Source organism: Rhizophagus irregularis, chromosome 22 (genome assembly GCF_026210795.1).
Source record: "Rhizophagus irregularis chromosome 22, complete sequence".
Lineage (NCBI taxonomy): Eukaryota > Fungi > Glomeromycota > Glomeromycetes > Glomerales > Glomeraceae > Rhizophagus > Rhizophagus irregularis.
The window spans coordinates 1214040-1239599 of record NC_089450.1 but is presented as its reverse complement, the minus strand read 5'-3'; the positions used below and the strand labels follow the sequence as shown (position 1 = coordinate 1239599).

Here is a 25560-nt window from a genome sequence, read left to right as displayed (position 1 = left end):
AAAATTTTGAACAATCCTTTGTTTCAGAGTTAAATGTTGATAAAATGTTTTTACCAAATCGGTAAAAACCGTTTAACGGATATGAAATATACAATAATAATAATATAGTTACTATATAATAATAAATTACATAAAAATAATAAAATAAAATAAAATAAAATAAAAAATTTTTTACATAAATTTACATATATCTGATATATATATATATACATAATATAATTAATGAGATTGATTAAATTGATCTTTTATATAATTATTTAATGATTCTAAATAATATAAATTATCAAAAATTAAAATTTCAAAATTTATTTGAAAATTAATCGGAAATTTTGGTTGAGAAATTTCTATATCACTATAAAACATATCTGATAATAATTTAATCTCTTGAGCAAATTTTGATTTGGTTGATAAAACATCTTTTGTTACTTTAATAATACCATAGTCAGGATGAATAAATGAGAAATGAAATGTTGAATCCCCATTTTTTATATTTTGTATTCCTTTACGACAAATAAGTCCAATTGGCTTGATAATTTTATCTTTTCTTAAAAATATACGAAGTGTTGGACATTTTTCTTCCATATCGTTAAACATATCCAAATCATTGTTTTTACCTATAAAACACATTTCATCTTCTTTACGAATTATATTAAAAAGAAAGTAAAGGTTTTTTCTTTTTTCTTTTTTTTTAAAAAAAAGAAAATTAAGAAATTTCTATCAATAAAATATTTTATTTTATTTTATTTTTTTTTTTTTGAATTTCCCAATTTATATAAAATATTGTAAATTGTATTCGCAAAGGTCCAGTTCATTGTTAATCGGTACACGTTACAGTCGTTACACGTTCAATTTATAATGATCGTCATATCGTCATATATAATTCAATAATTCAATTCCTTTTTTAAAATCATTTAATTATTTACAATGAACGTTTTACTGCGCTGATTTAAGATTATCTGAAATTTTTTTTTTTCTCTCTTTTTTACCTAAAAATGGCGAGAGTATTATATCATTTTTGTATAATATCTACTTTTTTTTTAATGAAATTATTTTTATTTATCTTATTATTCATTTTATTAGAAAAAGAGAAGAACTCATGTTAAGGTTGATGAAACTGTCACAAATAGTCCTGACTCTCCAAAATTACCAAAAAGTTTTGTATTCAAATCTGGTCATGTAGGAAAATCTGTTGAAGCTTTAGTTAGAGACATGAGAAGAGTTATGGAACCTCATACTGCAACAAAATTAAAAGTATTAAAAAAAATTTTTTATATTTTCTACATTTTTCTTACATTTCCTAATTTATTTAAATCATATTATTTATAAGGAAAGAAAATCAAATCGATTAAAAGATTTTGTAGCCATAGCAGGTCAATTTGGTGTAACTCAATTTTTAATATTTACACGAACGGATAATGGAACTAATTTTAGATTAACGAGAACTCCAAGAGGTCCAACTTTATGTTTTAGAGTGTTAAAATATTCTTTAATTAGAGATGTTTTAGCTTCTCAAATTGATCCAAAAAGTTTTATTTCCGAATTTCATACTCCTCCATTGGTAAAAAAATTTTATTATTGTTAACTATTTTTCTTTATAGTTTTAATAATTTTATTTTCTTTCTTTGTTTTTAGCTTGTATTAAATAATTTTGATGGTGATGAAAATCATTTGAAATTAATGATAACTATGTTTCAATCCATGTTTCCTTCTATAAATGTTAACAAGGTAATTTATTTAAAGTTAAATCTTAACTTTACAAATTTATATTAAAATTTACCTTTTTTTGATTCTTACTATAAAATAAGATTCAATTATCAGATGCTCGTAGAGTTGTATTATTTAACTATAATCCTGATACGAAAATAATAGATTTTAGACATTATAGTATAGGAGTAAAACCAATAGGAATTAGTAAAAGTGTACGAAAAGTAATAAATTCTAATGTACCAGATTTACATGAATATCGTGATATTAGTGAATTTGTATTAAGGTAATTAAATAATATTACTTTTTTTTTTAAAAAAAAATAATAATTAAAATGATTTTTTTTTTAGAGAAGGTCATATATCAGAAAGTGAAGCTGAAAGTGGAGTTGAAGCTACAGTAACGTTGGCACAAGATTTTGTTGGTAAAATCAACAAAAAGTCTGATCAACGTGCTATTAAATTAACTGAAATTGGTCCAAGAATGGAATTACAATTAGTTAAAATTCAAAGTGGTTTATGTGATGGAGAAATTTTATTTCATGAATTCAGTAAGTAATTAAATAATTGAAATTTTGTTATTTAATAAATTTTTTTTTTTCTTTCTATTTAATTTTTTTACATATTTTTTAGTTAAGAAAACACCCGCAGAAATAAAAAGTATTGAGCGCGAAAGACAAAAAAAGAAGCAAGAAACTGCTTTAAGACGAAAAGAACAAGAAAAAAATGTTGAGAGAAAGAAAGCCGAAAAAGAAGCTCATAGGTTAGCTACGAGTGGTCGTACTATATCGGAAAGTAAAGATGAGGAAGAAGATGATGATGAGGATGAAAGTGACGAGGAAGGTGATGATGATGATGAAGTAGATGAAAAAGAAGATAATGATGATGATGATGATGAAAGTGATGAGGATGATGAGGATGATGAAGACGAAGTAGATGAGAAAGATGAGGAGGAGGATGAGCAACAACAATCTTCTGCAGATGAAATGGATGTTGATCCAAAATACATTGGCTCACCCTGAAAATTGGCTATTGGTCAATAAAAAAACTAGATCCAAGTAAAATTAACTTGTGCGACCCATTTATCTTAGAATTTTAAATTGTGTTGATTTGCCCTTTATTTAATTAATAAATTAAGGTATGTTTCTAAATCACATTTGTAATTGTTAATCTAATTATGTTATACATAATTCACTAAACATTATTTGATTTTTTTATCAAGATTGTAGGTGTATTACCCCGTATAAGCTTTAAAATATAAAAAATTGATAATACAGTATATATAAAATCCTAGCGTAAGTTTATATTAAGTGTAATAGTTTTGCATTTCCATAAATTTTTTACAACAAGCAATTTTTATTACAAATTCTAATAAATATACTAAAAAAGTATATATGTATATAATTTATACTTATTATATATAATATCAAATCTTTGATTTTTTTTAAATTATAAATTAATCTTTAACTTTTAGTTATTTACAAATCAGAAAATAAAAGCATTATATTTTTTGAAAATTTAAAAAAAATTTCCATTATTTTCTTATCCATCTATTTACTTTATTTATAAATAAAAGATTTACAAATTTATTTCTTTAACAAAAAGTAAGGTAAAGTTTTTTTTTACTTAAAAAACTTTTAGAAAAAGTACCTCACTAAAATAATTAAAATTTATATATTTATTATAATATAATATTTATTTATTATACTATATTACTATAATAATATATTACTAATAAAAAAATATACATAATTATCTTTTTAAACCTAATTCTATAGAAAAAAGCTATTTTAAACTTATAATAAGTTTCTGAAATATCAAATATTACTAAAGGCACAATTGAAAGTATAGTATCAAATTAAAATAAATGTAATAATAATATATTTATATAATATAAATAACTTAAATTTTAATTAACAAAAAAATATTTTAAAAATTTTAACAAAAAATATTATATTTATTTTCTTTCAATTGTGTTGTAAAATTCAGATCCAAATTTAATTAAGAATCTGTGAGATCATTTGGATTGTCAGATTCAAAAAAGAAAACCTCTAATTAGATCTAAACAAAAATTAATTAATGTAATAAAAAAAGAATATATACATATAAAGAAAAATCAGCAGAAATATCTTGCAATTATTTTATTATTTTACAAAAAATCTTTTTGATTTTTTAAATTTATTAATACTAAAATTTGGTTTATTTTCATCTTTATTAATTTTGTCTTATAAGAAAATTTTATTTATATCAAAACTCACAATTATATTAGTGTTATAATGCTATCAAATAAATAAAATTTACTTTATTTATAAATCATCCAATCACTTTATTAAAATATATCTAAAAAGATATCAATCATATAATCCAAAAAAATTACAACTAAATAAACTTTATCAGAAATTTTGTTTAATACAATATAAAAAATTTAAATAAAAATTAATACAAAAACTGTTATATTTTTATATAGATATAATTAAAAAAAATCTTAATACCAAAATAACTTATGTTAATTTTAAAATAAAACAATTCTCTTTATAATTATACATTTAGAACAGTTTATATTAAATGATTATAAAGAAATATGATTACATAAAAAATTTTTTATATATAGCTAAAAATTAACTAAAATTATACTTAAAAACTTTATTATATTATAATTCCATTAATATTAATTATAAAAAGAAAATTTTATTACTATTTTATTCATCTTAATGAAATAATTCTAATAATATAAAATACATTAAAATCCAATAACTAGATCAATTTTTAAAATTAAAATATTAAATAGTTTTTAGGTAGTAATTATACTAATATTAATTGTAGAGTAATAATCTTACTACCATTTAATTTATTTCAATGAGATGAATTTAATGATATAAAAATTCATTAAAATCTAATTACTAGATCAATTTTTAAAATTAAAAATATTAAATAATTTTTAAGTAATAACTCTGTTAATATTGACTATAAAAAAATAAATTTACTATCATTTAATTTGTTATAATGAGATAATTTTAACAAGTTATTACTTATTAATTAATTTTTTATAATTATTAGGTATTAAACAATTTAGTAAAATGTTAAATGATGCAGTAAATATAAATCAAAAAATATCATAATCTATCATAATGCCAATTTTTTATATTTTGTTAAATAACTTAGCCTATAACTGTAAAAAAATAAAACTACTACTATTTAATTCATCTTAGTAAGATGATTCTAATAAGTTGTGATACATCTTTTACAATTATTAGATACCAAATAATTTAATGTATTCTTTATATAACTATAACTATAAATAATTCTTTTTAATATAAGTTTTTTAATAAACTATAAATAGTGCTTTTTAATATAAGTTTTTTAATTATAAATAGATTGTGACTATATAAAATAGATTTTAAGGATTATACAAATTTATCTTTATATTTACTATTCATAATTAAAATAGAAAGTATATATCAATATATTTCACCTTTTTAGAATTTACCAGAAATTATAATTACTATACAATTATTATAAATGATTTTAATATAATATATAAAAAGTATAAGTAAAATTATAAATAAAAAGAATTTTTTATTGATTTATAATATTTTTTATTAAATCAAATAAATTCTAAATGAAAGATAACTTTTAGTAAATTATACTATTAAATTACTACTTTCAATCTAACATCTATTTTTTAAAATATATAATACTTTTTTTAAAATCAATTTTATCTAGATTGTCTAATCTTTAATTTTAAAATTCATATTTTATAACTTTTTTATTTTACAATATTTCATTACTAATTGTTATACCTTATATTAAGGTTGCAGGCTAAACTGGTTTTTGAATTTAGCAAAATGTCTAAACCTCAGTTTCGTCAATTTTTTTATAAGAGTTTATTATAGTTTTGTCATTTCATATGATTTTTATAATCAAGTTTCACCAAATTTTTATTAATATTTTAATATAATTTTGTCAAGTTTCACGTTTACTATAGAGTTTCGCCCACAACCTTACTTTATATATAAAATTTTACTAATTAATATTTTTCAAAGAAATTTTAAAGTCTTCTTATATAATTAATTTTTAATATAACGAAGTGGACATCTGGGCTGATCAGGTTTTCATTATAGTTAATATAATTGGAAATCTGGTATAATCCAGAAAATTTTTGTATATTATATATATAATAATTAAGGTTGCTTGTCTAAACCTCTTCAAAATCCTACGATTAGTTTTGTCAAAATTTTACTATAGATTTATTATAGTTTCGGCAGAGTTTCGGCAGTTTCGGCATTTATAATAAGTTTCGGCAGTTTCGCCTTTCTCCAAAGTTTCGCCAGTTTTTTAATATAACTTTAATATAGTTTCGGCAGAATTTCGCTTTTCGGCGAAACGCCATCTTGCCTAAACCTCTAGGTTTCGGCAAGCAACCTTAATAATAATTATATTTTATAATGCAAAAATACAAATTACACAAAATATCTTTGTTATATTGAAAAAAATTTATTATAAAAAAAAATTCATTATTAAAAGAGGCATTTTTCATATATGATTTATAAAATTTACTTCATTAAATAGTATACAGTATTTAATTAGTAAAATTTAATATAATAAGATTTTTTTTATATGTTAAAATCTGTTTTACACTAAAGATCTGTTATATTGTATATTAAAATTTGTTATAAGAAGAGTTGATAATAATAACGTTAAATTAAAAAAAAATTTATTATAACTCTATAAATAAAAAAAATAAAAAAAAAGATTATAATACAAATAAATAAAATATTAGACTAATCAACAAAATATTTAATAATAAACTTGTTTAATATTTTCCAATTTTATTAAAAAACTAAACCCAAACTTATCTTATACTATAAGATAAATTTACAATTTCCTAATAATATTTATCTAATATTCTTTGTAAATACCAAAAATAAAATCAATTAAGTAAAATAATTAGTATCAAAAATATAAAAAATAATTCATCTAAAATCATTATAATAATTATCATAATAATCAAAAAATATATAATTAATTTTTTTTTTAAATAACAAAAACATACAATTATTATTAATTAAAAGATAATTAACAGATTTTAGTTATTAATTCAAATAAAATTTTTCAAAATATGCTAATAGTATTTATAAACTAAAATATATATTTAATTAATGAAATTAATAATATTTACCATACTTTAATCAATATTTTCAGTATAATTCAAATTATTATTGCTATAGAATTAAAATAAAACTTTATTTTCTTTTTATTAAGTAAATTATTTATTAATAATCCATTGATTTATAGTATTATAAAAACTAAAATTCTCATCATCTATTAGCTTTTTTTTAAAAATTCCAAAGATTTTTCCATATTGCTTTTATCTTTACCTTTTCTTCATTATTAAAATCACCATGAATTTGAAATACTATATCATTTATTACAAAATTATTTTTTATTATATAATCTTTTTTTTTTTTTAACCACAATGCATTTAAAAGTTTATTAAATACTATGTTAAAGCTAAATTAATTACATAAATAAAATAAAAAAACCCTAAATTAAAAATCTAACATCATTAATAATTAAATTATTTATTATGTATTGAATAAAGTTCTGAACAATTCAGTTCAATTCCATTTTTCAGTTCTTTTCTGATTAATCAGAATCTGTTTTGTATAATAACTCGCCATTTAGTAGTTATAGAAATCTAATTCAATAGTTTATTAGAATCATTTCATTCAGTTAAGATGGTTCAAATGGTACCAAAATCATCTTTTTAGCATCAATAGATAGCAAATTATTTTTTAAAAAATTGGTAAAATTAACTTACCATCTATTGACACTAGAAAGATAATTTTGGTACTATTCAAATCGTCTCGATGAGATGATTTCAATGAACTATTGATCAGCAGCTTTCTACAATTACTGGATACTGATCAATTAGAAAAAAACTGAAAAATAAAATCGAACTGAACTGTTCAGAACTTTAGCATAGAAGCATCCTATATATGTATTATTAGATGGCAATTTTGCTCAAAGGGTAGAATTCATTTAAAATGTCCTGTTCTTAATATATAATATTCTCTTTCTTCACAAGGTTATCACAGCTCACTACATCATATTCAAAAAAGAAAAAAAGAATTAAATTCCTGTAAAGCAATTATGACAAATACTTCTCAAATCACCCCTTTCATAAATATCTAAAAAGAATAGAAACCAGGCAACTTTCTCTAATCAAATTGTAGGATTTGAATGATACACAATAAAATTAAGACTAATTAATCACAGAAAAAAAAAATTTTATATATACAAATAATCTTTAATAATATAATCATGAAAAGCTTCATTTACAATAAGAGAACTGTATATTATAATATATCTTGTTATTTACCATCAGATATTCAGACACATAAAAATAATTACAAAACACTAGTAACCTTTTTAAAATATAAACAATTTTTAAATCCTTTATATATATAAGTTCTATTCAAAAAAGTAATGAAAAGAAATTTAATAAATATACTAAAATAAAACAGATAACAAATGAAATATAAAAAAATAGAAATAAGTTCCATAAAAGTAATCTTTATCTCTATCCTTCTTCTTTTGAAATGTATAAGAACAATCAAAAATGAAGCCTAAAGTCTTTATCAAAGGTTATTTAAAGAGAAATCAATATCAATTATTTTTACAATAATGAATAAAAGTTGAGTTAAATATTACATCAAAAATGCCATTAAATTTTCAAAAATAGTTGTCTGTTTCGTAATTATATTCAAAATGGAAGTTATCTTTTAAATTTAGAATGATTTGTTATTAGGCTAGTAAATTGTGAAAAGTATTTAAAAATATGTCTAGTTTAAAACGTGATGCAATTCAAAAGTTATTAAAAGGTTTCCTAATTGGAAGTCTTGTGATTTGACAAATAGAAAAAGCTGGCAATAAAAAGTAAATAATAGGTAAAGAAAAAAGTAAAGAAGAGTTGTGTTCAAAGCATTCTATAGTTCTAGTAGATTAGTAAAAGTCTTTCAAAAATAATCTTTGTATAAGTACTTAAATTGTTATAGAACTATCATATATTTTTTAATAACTTTATTTAAAATATTAAAAATTATTGGTTCATTAGTATAAAGGTTATTTTATTGTAAATATATAATGAAATAACAAAGTTTTTGATAATAAGACTTTTATTGTAAACTCTTTTTATAGTTAAAGTTATAGCTTAATAATTTTAAAGTCCAGTATTAATCTTTATATTATTACCGCTTATATTAGGTTCTCTTTTATACATTCTGTCTTTTAGTTCTCGTTTTAATGTACTTTCAGTCCAATTTTTTGTCATCCTACCTCCACATTGAGAATTTTTGCTCAAACTCAAAAAATAAAAAATTACTAATACTAATAAAAAGAAAGGGTATTATAAGACAAAAAAGGTTATAAAAAATATTTTAATCTTATACAATCTTCTTAAACTATTATAAAAGATTTATTGCAAATACTTATCTTTGAACTAATAAATAGGAATAAGTTTAATACAACATAACTTATTTAAAACATTAAAATTATTAAGAACTACTATTATAATCACAAATATTCCTGCAAAAAGAAAACCTATCTAAAAGAAGTATTGGCAATATAAGCCTATTGTTATAAAATACATGTACAAATGCATGTATATTCTATTATTTAATAGAACAATATAGTTGAATTTTTCTTAAAGAACTTATACTTGGATTATCAAAAAAAAAAATCCCTTTCTGCTAAACCTAGTTTTCCAGAAGTATCAAAGAAAAAAAAGTATTGGTTATTTATTAGAGAAATATCAAAGGAAGGAATGATTTAGTTGTTTATTAGAATTAAAGAATGAAAGAAGTCAAACTGAAGTAAAAAAGAAAAGAAAAATGATCTAGATGATAAACTATTAAAACATTTTTTCTTTTAAATAATATTTTTTTTAAACAAAAAAATAAAAATTGCTATAAACTGGTTTAATTTTTATTTAAGTATTAAAATATAATAAAACATCAAAAGCAAAAGTTCATTAAAGTAAAAAGTTATATTCTTTACAAAGTAATGTAAGTTTTTTCTTTATACTATATAAGCAATCAATTATTTATTGTCCAAAAATAAATTACAAAAGATAAAAGAAAAAAAAAGATGAAAAAATAAAATTTCTTAAAAATATATATGGAAAACTTATCTTATTGTCACAGGAGTAAGTTTTAACTTTCTGAAATATTTAATAAATAAGATGTATTATAAAAAAATGAAATAAAAATTTTTATTGTTTGAATCTAGTCAAAAATATAACTGAGAAAGTTTTTAATAATCTGGTCTACTATAGCTTCTTCAATTCTATTTTCAAGCTTTAAATAATTTTCTCTCACTAATAAATTTTATATCTAGATAATAATTAGGTCGCTTTAATACATAATGATTACTCTACGAGATCCAGAAATTTTACCCTATTACTGTAAAATCGGAAAGTATCATAATGTAAAATAAATTCATCACGCGTCATACAAATGAGTTTCATAAAAGCATTATACAGTATTTAACATTAAACACATTGTTAATATTATAAAGACTTCAAAAATTACAGAATTACGGCAATCTGTAAAAGGAATTTGACGAACTCAATTTCTCGATTTTTTTTAGACTAGAAGTTAGTGGCACAGCAAAATGGTTCAATGTGATTCTACCAAATTTTCCATTTTTTTTTTGAATCGATTATATCTGTTCTATTGCCTGTTAAACATACTTTCATACGAGTCCTAATTCTATTGTTTTGAATTTAATTTATTGGTTGCACTATAATGGACAGATTTGTTAGCAAAATGCATTGGTACAATGTAAATGTTCGCATATAAAGAATCTTGGCACTGTAAATCAAATCCAAATAAGAAAATAATTGGACTATAGAAGAAATAATTCTTCCATTTAAAAATAAAGTGTATTACACCATTTTGGACGATTTGTTACCGGTTCAAACTTTTCCTCGTTCGTTCATAATGATTGGATGGCCAGTTGTACTTATATTCAAAAAACCAATAATCAAACCATCATCTGGCTCTTTAATATAAAGTTAAGTACAAACAAATAAAAAAAATATTAAATGCAGTGCATCTATCATTCATAAATCACAAATGTTTGTTACGATTTAGGATGTTACATAGATGAATCGGTTAGATCCAAAATTAGTATTTATCTAAATTGGTGTTATCAAATTGTAACACGTTAACGAAAAGAAATAACAAACATTCTTCCTTATATATATATGTGTTTTTTTTTATAAATTAAATTAATTCTCATTCCCTTTAAAATCATCTTTTAAATATGACCTTTTCATCATTCATTCAATTTCATCAACAAAAATGAAAGGCATATATATAATATCATTGATATTTTTATCCTTACAAACAATATCCTTCGTTTATCCCACACCAATCCAACAATCTTATCCTTCTCCCTCCTCTAACAACTCGACAACATATAATTTACTTGAAAAAAGACATAAATTATTCAAAATTGGATTGATTCCGAAAGAGATTAAATATTCCACTGATGAATTAAGTCAATTAACATCACTTAGACATCAACGTAGAATAAAAAAACTTTTAAAATATGAAAATGAAATTAAAAAAAAAGACGCTGTAGAAATAAGAAAAAGAAGAGAAAAAAGAAAAAATGTTCTAAAAAGAAGAATATAAAGAGAGCAACTTCTAAAATTACCACTATTGACATGGGAAAAGTTGAAAATCCAAGTCCGCAGTCAATTGGAGTTATTGATTTCTTAAATGATATCGAAGTAAGTATTTAATAATAAGTATTTATTCTATTCTATTTTATTTTTTTTTATTTTCTTAACTCAAATTATTAAATTGTTAGTGGATTGGACAAATATCGATTGGAACTCCGCCTCAATCATTTCTGATAAACTTAGATACAGGATCGGCAGATTTATGGATACCATCAATAGATTGTAGTAAACAATGTGCGAATGATAGAAAATTTGTTCCATCTAAAAGTAAAACATTTAAATCCGTTGGAACAAAATTTGACATCGCATATGGTGATAATACAAGAGCCAAAGGCTTTGTAAATGAAGATATACTTCAAATTGGGAATATGATTATAAAAAATCAAAGATTTGCTACTATAAACGAACAAAGTGCAACTTTAGCCGCTGATGTTATTGACGGAATACTTGGCCTAGGTTATGATGGTTTATCAACAGTTCCGGGAAGTACAACACCATTTACGAATATGGTAAACCAAAAATTGATACCAAAAAAAATATTTTCGGTACTATTAAGACCAGCTCGTTTAGGTTCATCCCTCTTTGGTGGCGAGTATTTATTTGGTGGAATTGATCCGTCATTATTTACAGGAGCAATTACTTATACGCCTGTGACCAAAAAACTATTTTGGCAAATTTCAATTGATTCAGTAGAATTAAATAATAGTGTATTAGCAAGCAAAAACGACGTTATAGTTGATACTGGATCTACATTAATGGTGCTGGGTACTAAAGTCGTAAAGAGCATTCATGATAAATTAAAAGGAAAACTTGATTCTAAAACAAAGACTTGGCAAGTTCCTTGTAATTTATCTAAAAGTAACAAATTATCCATTAGAGTTAATAAAGTTCCCTTCTTTGTTGATACTGCAGACTTGATAAGAGAACGTGTTAACCCCAAGTCAAATGACTGGTGTTATTCTGGAATAGCCTCAACTGATGAGAATGTAAATATAAAAATAATCACTAAAAAAATTATTTTTTACTTATTACTAAATTAAATCTTTGATTTTATAGGTATGGATACTTGGTGGCGTCTTTCTAAAAAACGTTTATGTAAGTTGTTTTTAAAATTATTTAATCAATAATTAGCATATTAATAATAATATTTATATTTTTTATTTAGGCCGTGTTTGATCAAGAACAAAACCGTGTAGGATTTGCAATTCCAAGATATCCTAATTTTTTTTTTGTGTAATAATATGATAGCAGTTTTTAATTCCATAATAATTTTTAATATTTTGTACAACCATCCACAGTTCAGCCATTAGGAATGATGCGAAACAATATATTGTACAATTTTGCAATTTTAGCAAATATTAATGTAATTTCAAATAATATAATATTTATAATAATTAATTTTTTTTTTAATGTATATATGATTTTATTTTACTATGAATTTGTATAATTTTATTACTGTCATTATTAGTCAAAATAAGTATATTAAAAAGCTTTATGGCATAGAATCATAATATAAATCAATTTCATAGCTGCATTATAAAAATTATTGATATTATAGTAATTTCTATAAATAATTATGATTACAGTTATAACTTGATATAATGATTTAGGATAACCTGATTTTGGCTCATAATGAACTTTTTACTTAAATCAAAACCATCTATAATTAATTTTATCATTATATACTAACTTTATTATAAATTTCATAATATTATATATAATGAAATTAATCATAAACCAGTCATACTTATTTATTCACAAACTGATACAATTCTAATTCCAGAATTAACTTAATCTCAGTCAGTACTATTTAACATAGCAGACCCACCTGATATTTTTAAATCTTAATTTCAGTACATTTATTTACAAGTTTCTGTTGCATTGAACTATTAATATTAATGTAATAAAATATGGCATTTATATTCTTCTTATATATACTTATTTATTGATTTGGTATTAATAAAAGTAGATTTATTCTTTGTGAAAAGTTTTATACTTTTACTAATTGTGATTAGTACAATGTGATATCAAAAATTACTATATCTAGTGAATTAAAATTATCATTTAATAGATTAGCAATTTTCTAATTTAGTATGAAACTTATATCAGCTGTATTTTCTATTACTAATTCCTTTTATGAGTTTTATTTTTTTTATTAGTTTTAAAATACAGTTAACTCCCTCTATAGTCACTCCCGTTATAGTCACATTCTACTATATAGTCACACTAGTTGAATGTTCAAAACACTTTATTATTAAAATCTATCCTATATAGTCACAATCTATCTATAGTCACTATCACATCTATCCTCAAAAATCTTATATTAAAAAGAACTGTTTATAATCACAGTTATATAAAGAATATATTAAATAACTTGGCATCTAATAATCGTACAAAGATGTATCATAGCTTGTTAGAATCGTCTCACTGAGACGAATCGAATGGTGGTAGTTTTATCCTTTTCTTTTGCAAGTGTTTACGGCCAGACCACCCATTGCCTCTTATGAGACTAATCTCGGGTCTGCGTCCTATCATCTTCAATGGACAACCATTAAACCGAGTACTTAATTCCCTCAGGTAACAGCACCATTATAGAAGACATCCCCCATCGGGCCATTTAGGCTGATCTGAAGCTAGGTACAGTTTTATCCTTTTCTTTTGCTATTGTTTACGGCCAGACCACCCATTGCCTCTTATAAGACTAATCTCGGGTCTGTGTCCTATCATCTTCAATAGGCAACCATTAAACCGAGTACTTAATTCCTCGGTAACAGCACCATGTACATATCCCCCATCGAGCCATTTTAGCGCTGATCTGCATGCACACCGCCTACTCATCCTTAATCCATTGTACGATACTGGTACTCAATTTATTTTACGACCTTTAGAGAGACCTACTTTCAAATGGAGGACTTTCGACAGGTAACGTCAACCATCTGATCTTGCCATACCGCGTAGGTACGGAGTCTCACTCAAAGGCCCCTTTTTACATCCGCGATTACTAGGCACCGATAAGTACAGTTGTTTGCTGATGGTATACTTACGTAGTGACCACTTTCGGACAGGAAGTAGCAGGCTTCTGTCAGGGATCGCATTATGGTAGGTATCAACCAGAGAGATCATAACTAGGGACCGAAGTGGGGAATCGAACCCCATAACCATGCTACCTGTTCCCCGTGCATGAACACTTGGACTGGCACACGAAGGTCTGCCCTCTGCTAGACATTGCTGCCCTCAGGCTTTTTACCATCTAGGACGACCATCCAGCCGTTGCGATCCCCGAAGTGGTATCGTGGAGTGACCACCCAGACAGGAAGTCCCCCCAGTATAGTAGTGACCTCAAGGACAGAACTGCGCGCGTGCCAATGGCACCGTAGGGAACGTTAGAAGGGCACGTGCGACTTAGTTGAAATGTGCAGCCTAACTTGTACGCGTAATTCACCGATGCAGTCCGATCATTACGCTAATCCTGTACTTCAGCGCTATTGGTTGTAACGTCCGCAGTAAAATTCTTTTTATTTCCCGTACATGGAATCGAACCTGCGACCTCACCATACTGCTAAAATGGCGTCTGCGACTAATAACCGAGATAGTGACCAACCCTATGTTTTATCCTTTTCTTTGCAAGTGTTTACGGCTGACCACCCATTGCCTCTTATGAGACTAATCTCGGTCGTGTCCCTATCATCTTCAATGCAACCATTATACCGCACTTAATTCCTCAGTAACAGCACCACTATACATCCCCCATCTGGGCCATTTTAGCCGATCGATTGCAGGTGACACGCCGCCTACTCATCCTATACCCATTGCATCGATACGATACTCAATTTATTTAACGACCTTTAGAGAGCATCTACTTTCATGAGACTTTCGACAGGTAACATCAACCATCTAAGACTTCCTTCCATACTACCATTTTATGTACTAAGCTCACCAAACGCCACTACATTTCCCGCGATTACCTAGCGACCGATAGTACAGTTGTTTACCCCAAGTGGTATACTTTGTAGTGACCACTCAGACAAGGAAGTAAGTCAGATTCGTCCGATCACCCCCTTATACGTATCAACCACCAGCGGGGATCACCAACCAGGGACCCAAGAGAGGGAATCCGAACCCCATACCTATGCTACCTGTTCGCGCACGAACACCTTGGTTGGTCTAAGACCTAACAGAAGGTCTAACTACCACTAAGACATTGCACCCTCAGCTTTACCATCTAGGACGACCATCTAGCCACCATCGACTGAATGGTATCGTAGAATGACCACCTCCGACAGGAAGTCCCAAGAGGTATAGTAGTGGCTTTCGTATTAAGACTGCGCACATGCCAATGGCTTCATAGGAACGTTAGAAGGACACATACCCGAATTTAGGAAATGCGCGGCCTAACCGTACACACTAATTCACTATGACGCAAATTCAACTACACTAATCCTGTACTTCACGCTATTGGTTGTAGCCGTCCGCAGTAAAATTTTGCTTTTTTATTTCCGTGGTCATGGGAATCGAACCTGCGACCTCACCATACTCAGGCTTAATGAGGGTCTCAGTGACTAACCACCAAGATAGGGTGACCAACCCCTGTTTTATCCTTTTCTGTGCAAACAGTCTTATGACTTTATCTTTTATTTAGACTTTGGACTTCGAAAAGTGATCGAACAATATTACAAAAATAAGAAAATAAACTAATAAAAAATAAAAAGAGTAGCTTCACGACTCATACAAGTAAAGAAATCTAAACTAAAATAAAATTAAAGCAAAGAAAAACTGAACTATTACAGAATCGCATCACCCCAACAACTTTACCGAAGACGGTGTGAGTCGACTATCCAACATCCAAAAATCCAGTCCGTTACCAGAAAGAAATCCTAAGAGGTTGAACTGTTAAGCGGCGCAGAAAATCCAAGTGCGAGATCCAGATCCACCCCGACTTGATAGAAGAGGATATCCAAGAAATCCAGGAATCCCGAGAACGACGCGAAAAGTTAGAAGTTGTTGTGGAGAAGTATAATTAGGGAAGGAATTTGTAGATGGGCCACGTAATTTGGAAGCAGCCGAGATACCCTGCGACTCCTCCCAAGCATGGAAAAGAACATTCCGACACAGCCAAATTTCACCATATAATTCGACTTGGAAATCATTAAGAAGGGGAGAAATAATCTTGTAAATAACAGAGAGAGGAAAGTGTTGATTCAAAAATGCCGTTAAATGCGCAGGCAACAATCCTCGAGTGAGCCAAAGACAGGATGAAGAAGGAGTGTTTTATCCTTTTCTGATCACTGGCTGACGAGTTATTCAACAAAATGTTAAACATCGGCATTATAATATTTCTTGATTTACGTTTACTGCGCCATTTAACATTTTGCTAGATTTCTCTTCTCAGTACCTAGTGATTGTAAAAAGACGATTTATAGCTCGTTGGAATCGCCTCATCGAGACGAATCGAATGGTGGTAAGCTCATCTCTCTGTGATCAATATTGACGGAGTTATTACTTAAAAACCATTTGATATTTTTTAATTTCAGAAATTGATCTAGTGATTGGATTTCGATGTATCTTATACCATTAGATTCGTCTCATCAAGATGAATCGAATGGTAGTAAGATCGTCTTTCTAGGATCAATATTGACAGAGTTATTACACAAAAACCATTAATATTTTTTTAATTTTGGAAATTAATCTAGTAATTAGATTTCGACGTATTTTATACCATTAGAACCATCTCATCAAGACGAATCGAATGGCGGTAAGATCATCTCTATACGATTAATATTGGCGAAGTTACAATACAATAAAGTTTTAAGTATAATTCTGGCTGAAATTATGTTAATTTTTGGCCGGAATTATGATATACAAATATAAGAAATTTTTTATATAGTCACATCTCTTTATAATCACCAAATATGGACTGTCCCAAATGTGTGACTATAAAGAGAGTTGACTGTATCATATTCTGTAATATACTGTTTAAAGAAAGAAGCACAAATTTTAATATTATTATTTAAGAATTTTACAAACATTTCAAAAATCAAAAATAATCATTTCTTATAGGCTAATTATAGATATACTGGCTTTTTATTATTAAATAATCCTATCAGGATCCTGAATATCTCTTAAATAACTCAAAGATAATGTATAATAAAATGCATTTTTAGTAATAATTAATACTAAAATGTGATTTTACTACCATTGGATTCATTTTATTAAATAAATTCAATGAATCTAAATTCATTTAAATCCAATTACTGTGAATTGTTTAAAAATAGGGTATATGAAATAAGAAATTTTAAAAATACTCTTGGCTAAAATTAATATATAAATTTTATGCAAATTCTAATGTAAATTATATGAAAGATGTTTAAAATTCTGCCTTATTTTTTATGAAACTGCATCAGTAAGAGAGAGAAATTCAGTATTTTTTATATTTTTTTCAATTATCTCTATATATATTCTGTAAAAATATTTTAATATAAAAATTATTTTTATATTTAATTTAACTTGTTCTAAGGCTTTTTATCAAAAAACTTTTCTAATTTTTGAAATAATTAAATAAAATATTAAAGAATAATAGAATGTAAAATTTACTGAATAAATAAGTTAATGAAAAAAATATATAATTCCTTAAATCGTAAGCAATTGCAGGCAAATTTGCTTGCAATTTTACTAAAAATTTAGCTTTCATCTAATTTTATAAAAAATAAAGCAATTTTAATAAATTTTTTTTAAAATAGTTTAAATTATATATTGTGCAGTAATTATTTTTTTTTTTTGCAAGGTAGTGCAATTTGTGAGTTTATTAATTATATAAAATACAGAAAATTCTGTTATATGTATAATTAATTTGTTTAAAACTTCAAACTGGTTTCCCATTCATAAGATTGCTCCCATGTTTTACCATCATTCTATGAAATTCACCTATATCTTCCCATAGAGCTATCAGATTATATAGGATTATTATAATCACATAGTTTTAGTAAATGCTTTCACTATCCTCTAAATAAAAGAAAGTATTATATTTGTATTTATATTATTATATACCTTCCAAATTATTCTATTTCTTTTTTTAACAAATTGATTTATATATTGTCTTATTTTTTCTAAAGCAACTGACCACTATTCATTATGCTTGAAAATTTTTCTTTCTTTCAGATCATATATATCACCTTCTACTCACTAAATTGAAATTCTCTTATATACAATACATTGTTATACTAATATTTTTTTCTTTAAGTCTTGCTTTTTAATTCCTTTTGTATGTTTTCATTCTGCAACTAAATTGCAACATAGTTGCCAAATAATCTTATAAAATTCATTAATAAATTGTGCAGTAATTATTATTATTTATTAATTGTATATTAGAACAAAAATTATCCATTGGTCAAAAGTTGTATTTTAAGATAATCACAAATTTTAAAATACTTTGCACTTAATTTTGATGATTTTATTAATAATTAATTGCAGCTAAATAAAATATATAGAATTTGAACTTTTATTAATATGATTTTTAATATTTAAAAGTAAGATTTTGATTTTATATTATTGTAATGTATTTTTATAATAAAAATAAAGTTATAATAAATATTTAAAATAAAGAAAAAATATGATAAGAAAAGTTTAGATTTTATTATATAAAATATAAAAATTCTAATCTTATTTTTTTGCAATTAATTTTTTATCCAATTTTAATAATCAGTCACATATATATCTAACTTATACAATTTATAGCCAAAATGTAAATTAATTTGGCTGCAAAATTGTATTACTATTTAGTTAAAATTAAAGAATTTTTATAGTATTATTTATCTTAATTTAAAAAATTGTAAGCAAATTTGCCTATAATATAGTTTAAAAGATAGTAATAAAAAAATCATTAATAAATAGAGAATTGAAGAATTTGAAAAGTTTAAAAAATAATAGTTTAAAAAAAAATTATATTATAAAAGTAAAAGAAGAAATAAAATTTCAAATATAAAAGAAATTAATAAATAATAAAGTAATATATGAAATTTTAAAATATTAACAAGAATTTAAAATAATAATTAAAATATATAATTTTTTTTTCTTTTATAGTGCATTTGTAATTTTATAAAAATAAAAATAATTGATGAAAATAATTATCTATGAAACTATTTTAATATTAAGTTATATTACATATTATACATATATATTGTCAAATAATCATTTAACTCAATAGGTGATAACTATAAAATTCATTTAAAAATATATAATAAAAATTATTTTTTTTTTTTCTGCAGCACATTTGCAGTTTATTAAAGTAAAAAAAAATTAAGAAAATATATACTAAATAAAATTTCCTAATAACTACTCTAATATAATTAAATTACAAACTACTCATTATATTAACATTAGGGATTAAAATCGATTTTATAATAATCGAATTTATCAAAATCGATAAGAATTGATTTTAAATTGATTATTAAATAAAAATTGAATTTACTTATTGTGGTGTAGTATTGCTAATAAGATTTATTCTGCAAGTATTAGTTTATTTCAGTTGACGAAAACCTATTTGTTACATATTATTTGTCATATAGTTAATTTCTTAATTTCTTAATACCGGCCATTTTATGATATTTTTGTAAAGTCTGTTAATAAAAAGTTAGGTTGTTGTCATGTGATATTAACAAAAATCCAAAAAAAAAATTTTGATATCTAATGAAATTCAAGTTATATTGTACAAAATTTTTAAAAAGAAAATTTTTATATTGATCTTAATAAATTTTAATAGGTCAACGTATTAACGATAATATAATTTTAATTAACAATTAATCAACAATTAATCAATCTTAAAATTGATTCTAGTAATGATAATCAATTCTAATCTCTACCTCACATGTGCACTGTTAAGTAATTATTTAACTCTATAGGTAAACTTTATTTAGTAATAGTTTGTTTTAATCATAAAGGTTCTATATTCAATATCCAGTGATTACAGAATTCACTATAATAAAAATTATTAATTAGGGGCATGCCAGAAATCAGCTGATTTCTCTCAATTAGTAGCCTTAACCCTTACCCCACCTGATTGGAATCTGATTGGCTAAAAAAATTATTACTATTAAATATTTTTTTTTTTTTTTCCACAGCGCATTTGCAGTTTTATTAAAGTAAAAAAAATAAAAAATATATACAAAGTAAAATTTCCTAATAACTACTCTAATATAATTAAACTACAAACCACTCATCATATCGGTAGTACTTCACGTGTGCACTGTCGAGTGATCGTTTGACTCTGTAGGTAGACTTTGTTTAGTAACAGGTCATCTTAGCCATAAAGGCCCTATCTTTAATGTCTGGTGATCACGGGAATTACTATTTTAAAAATATTAAATATTATATATAATAATTAGTATTATATAATTATTTTAGCTTCTAGTAATTCAATTTGAACAAACTTTTTTTTTTTTGTAAAGCTAGACTTTTAAAGCTAAATGAGTGCTATAAATTAAAAAAAAGTTTATTAAAATTAGATCACTAGAAGTTAAAATAATTGCATTATAATAATTATATTATAATATAAATTATAAATACAATTATCTTGGCTTCTAGTGATTCAATTTGAACAAACTTTTTTTTGTTTTGTAAAGCTATATTTGTAGAATTAAATGAGAGCTATGAAACAAAAAAAAGTTTATTAAAATTGGATCACTAGAAGTCAAGATAATTGCATTATAATAATTATTATATATAATATAAATACAATTATCTTGGCTTCTAGTGATTTAATTTAAACAAACTTTTTTTTGTTTTTTTAAAGCTAGATTTGTAGTTTGTAGAGCTAAATGAGAGCTATAAATTAAAAAAAAGTTTAAATCACTAGAAGTCAAGATAATTGCATTATAGTAATTATATATAAAATAATTACCGTATATAGCGGACTATAGTACCTGAGATCCCCGATTCCCCCTGTCATCAATTTACAAGGTTGCCACATCGAACGGGCATTCTCATGGTCGAATGAACGAATGAGCGAACAAACAAACGAACGAACGAACGAACGAGCAATCAAACGAACAAACACGTGATCAAAACATAATTAACAAACAACAAACTCAACAAACAATATACAACAACATTCTTGGTTCACAACATAAATAGCGTTAGTAATATAAAACGTCGAACGATATAAAATAAAATTTAACTTCTCTAAATTTTCCCCAAATTATATCCACTTTTACCTTTAATTTCAAACTTCGATAGCTCTCGCTACGAGTTATTACTTTCCAAAAACATATATTTAATTCATCTTGAAATTTCCATTTTATTCAATTAAAATTAATTAAGCGAACATTAATTAAAGTTTAGGGCGAACCTATTACCTTTAATTAACATTAAACTTCATTAACAAATAATTTAAATGAAACTTATATTTTTATTGAGCTTCATGATATAACTACAATTACTTTCAATTCCGTTCTCTATATATACAATTCTTATGCTATTTTCTATTCTATCTATATACTATCTTTTATGTTCTTTACATATTATCTTTGAACTATCTTTCTAATATACTATCTATATTTTAAATACGCTATCTTTTAATATGCTATCTTTTATATTATTTTATATGTTATCTTTTCTATTATTCAAATATTACATCGCAAAGAAATAATTTATAACCCATCTTTTATGGCTGTGCTACCTTTTCTTTAAATAATTTTTCAAATATTATGTCGTAAAGATATAATTCATCTTTTGTGGCTGTGTTATCTTTTATATATATTCTTTTTAATATGTTATCTTTTATATTCCATCTTTATGCCATCTTTTCATATTATCCTTTATATTATTTTGTGTTCTCCAATCTTTCCGACATTATTTTATATATTCTTTTAATCCACTTTATGTGTTTTGCTTATAATCTATCTTTTGTGGCTTATAATTATTCTTTCTTATCGTTCTCATTGTTAAAGATCGCTAAGCCGCAAATGATCGACTCTATTTATCCTATTGGTTCTTTGTCAATCATTCAATAAATATTACATCATGCAGATCATTACTCTTCTTAAATGTTTATCCTTTTCGGCTAATTATTTATCCATCCACACCAATCCACGATTAATTTGTTCGTTCTTAATACTTGATAATTACATTTGGCGGTGGCGTTTTATCATCTTCTCATGCTTGATATTCGGCCGTTTACATTATCCCCCTCTTCGCTATTTGTGACCTCACAAATAACTTTAAAAGAATCGAACTCGGGTCTCATTTATAATAATTTTAATCGAATCGAACTCGGGTCTTATCGAATACCTCTTTTCCTTTAATTACTATTTTTGGTGTAAATCCCCTTCGATCATAAAATTTCTTTAACCATTCTCCATTTTGTGGTGTTTTTAGTATTCTTCCATCCAATTCTTTAAGTTTGTATGCTCCATTTCCAAATTCTTCGTGAATTAAATATGGTCCTTTCCATTTGCTCTGTAATTTTCCAGACCATTGTTTCTCTCTCCATGCTTCATATAATAATACTTTTTCTCCTATTTCAAATTTAGGTTTTCTAATTCCTCTTTTGTCATGTTGTTGTTTTTGTTTCTCTTGAGCTTCTTTCACATTTTCTTTTATTTTCCTTCTTATTACCGGTAGCTCTTCAATTAATATTTTTATTCTATCAGTTAATGTTATTTTATTTTCGTCTTTATCTAATGGTAGTTTTGCTCTTCTTCCGTATGTTGCATAAAAAGGTTTAATTCTTGTTGATGATTGCTTCTTTGTCCTATATGCAAATAATACAGATGGTATATGTTTATCCCAATTTTCTTCTCCTAATTTGGCTAATCCTTCGCATAAAGTTTTATTGAATCTTTCGACCAGACCATTTGTTTGTGGCCTATATGGTGTACTTAATCTATGGTTTATTCCACACCTTTCTACTAATTCTTCCATCATTTTATTGTTAAAGTGAGCCCTCTATCGCTAATTATTTTCTTTGACATCCATGTCTACAAATTATGTCCCTCCAAATAAATTCTACTACTTCTTTTGCTGTAGCTTCTTTTAGTGGTGCGGCTTCGGGCCATTTTGTAAAATAATCCATTGCTACTACAATGTACTTATTTCCCTTTTCTGTCTCTTTTAATGGTCCAACTATATCTATCCCAATCATCTCAAATGGTTCATTTATTTTTATTGGCGTTAATTCGTTCTTTCCTCTTGGTTTTCCTCTCATTTGACAATTCCAGCACGTTCTTACATATTCTTCTACATCTTCTTTCATATTTTTCCACCAATAATTTTCTTTTATTCTATCTAATGTTGCTTCTATCCCAAAATGTCCCTGATAATTCATTATCATGCATCACGTACATCAATCCTTCATATTCATAATCCCTGATTACTCTAAATTTGTTTTGTCCTTTTACTCTATATAGAATTCCCTCTTTCAATTCATATTTATTCTCCTTTTCGATATTGTCAATTATTCTCTTGTAATTATCTTCTTCCATAATATCTCTTTAATTGATTTTGCTTCTTAAATTCGTTATTTTCGTTATGTGTTCTGTATTTTTAGTTCTGTGTTCTTCTCCATTTCTCCACCTCTTTAAATACTTTTCTCCAACTACTATTGTCATTTTTAACTTTTACTCGACTGTATCTTTTGGTATCTTTGTACACACTCTGATTTTCTTCAAACATTTTAACCATGTCCAAATATTCATCCTTCTTTAATGTTGGATATGATGATTTTTCCGTTTTCTTTGTTTCTCTTCCAATGTAATTTTCCCAACATACATTGCCATCTTTTTCTAAAAATATCGCTATTGATTTATCTATTGTTTCTTTCAATCTGAATATTTCTTTTTCCATCTCGTGATTTCCATGTGGAGTAATTAATCCTCTGTCAAAACTTTTCGTCTTTTGATAATAATATTCACAATATGGTGATTTGTCTAAAATTATTATATCTGTATCTTCATCATATTCTAACATTCTTCTGTTTATTTGTTCCACTACTTCTTTTCTAAATTTCCATTCCGTCTCCATCTTTGATTCGTGAAATTCATCTTTATCTTTTCTCCTTCTTTTATAAGTGTTGAATCTTACTTTCAATCCTTGTTTTTCCCATTCTTTAATTAAATTTTGTACTATACTTGTTTTTCCTAATCCATCCACTCCGTCAATTATTACTATTTCTGGTTGGTCTTCTACTATCTTTAATAACCTACTTAACGCGTCAGCGTTCGTGTTTTCTTTTCCTGATCTATGTATTACTTCAAAATTATATTGTTGTAATTCCATTACCCATCTTGCTCTTTTTCCTTTTGGTATCTTTGCATTCATTAATCCTTTCAATGCACTGTGATCTGTTATTACTTTAAACTTTCTATCGATCAAATATTTATGAAAATGTTGAATTCCCCAAACTATTCCTAAACATTCCAATTCTGTTATCGGATAATTTTCTTCTGCTGGCAATAAACTTCTACTTGCGTATGCTATCACTACTTCTTTTCCTTTTTCATCTTTTTGACTTAATACTGCACCTAATCCTTTTCCTGATGCATCTGTTATTAATAAAAATTCTTTCTTCCAATCTGGATGTCGTAATATCGGATATTGTATTAATTTTTCTTTCAATCTTTCAAATGCTTCTCGTTGTTCTCTTCCCCAAATGAAAGGTACTCCTTCTTTCTCAAATCACTTATTGGTCTTGCTATCTTTGAAAAGTTTTTCACAAATTTTCTGTAATATGAACAAAGTCCCAAAAATGATCTTACTTCTTTCACTGTTGTTGGTGCCTTCATTTCTCTTATCTTTTCTATCTTTTTATCGTCTGGCCTTAATCCATCATTTCCTACTATATGTCCTAAAAATTCTATATTTCTTTCCAAAAATCTACATTTCTTTAATTTTATTATCAAATTATTCTCCTGTAACTTCTTTAATACTTTTTCCACATGTTCCATATGGTCTTTCAAATTTCCTGAATATATCATAATATCGTCAATATATACTACCACAAAATCATTTATGTATTCTTCTAATATTTCATCCATTAATCTTTGAAATGTTGCTGGTGCGTTCGTTAAACCGAATGGCATTACATTATACTCAAATAATCCCTTTGAACATACAAAT

At 25.3% G+C, this 25560-nt stretch overlaps 4 protein-coding genes across 4 annotated transcripts; 3 read left to right on the top strand and 1 right to left on the bottom strand.

Moving 5' to 3' along the window:
- Positions 1 to 219: 219 nt before the first annotated feature.
- On the bottom strand, positions 220 to 627 carry OCT59_014532 (uncharacterized protein; the record flags this gene model as incomplete). Its single annotated transcript, XM_025328976.1, has 1 exon — positions 220 to 627. One exon carries the CDS (start codon positions 625 to 627, stop codon positions 220 to 222), a length of 408 nt encoding a protein of 135 aa, XP_025164457.1.
- Positions 628 to 910: 283 nt separating this feature from the next.
- OCT59_014531 (uncharacterized protein) lies at positions 911 to 3131 on the top strand. The gene is made up of 8 exons (XM_025323112.2): positions 911 to 1001; positions 1081 to 1251; positions 1328 to 1558; positions 1633 to 1725; positions 1806 to 1990; positions 2055 to 2254; positions 2337 to 2841; positions 2926 to 3131. The coding sequence occupies exons 1-7, from the start codon at positions 993 to 995 to the stop codon at positions 2723 to 2725; spliced, it is 1278 nt and encodes a 425-aa protein (XP_025164456.1). The 5' UTR covers positions 911 to 992; the 3' UTR covers positions 2726 to 2841; positions 2926 to 3131.
- Positions 3132 to 11068: 7937 nt separating this feature from the next.
- OCT59_014530 (uncharacterized protein) lies at positions 11069 to 11404 on the top strand (the record flags this gene model as incomplete). Its single annotated transcript, XM_066150086.1, has 1 exon — positions 11069 to 11404. The coding sequence occupies one exon, from the start codon at positions 11069 to 11071 to the stop codon at positions 11402 to 11404; it is 336 nt and encodes a 111-aa protein (XP_066002293.1).
- A 32-nt stretch (positions 11405 to 11436) lies between these two features.
- Positions 11437 to 12691, top strand: OCT59_014529 (uncharacterized protein; the record flags this gene model as incomplete). Its single annotated transcript, XM_025331262.2, has 4 exons — positions 11437 to 11502; positions 11583 to 12440; positions 12511 to 12549; positions 12620 to 12691. 4 exons carry the CDS (start codon positions 11437 to 11439, stop codon positions 12689 to 12691), a joined length of 1035 nt encoding a protein of 344 aa, XP_025164455.1.
- Positions 12692 to 25560: the final 12869 nt, after the last annotated feature.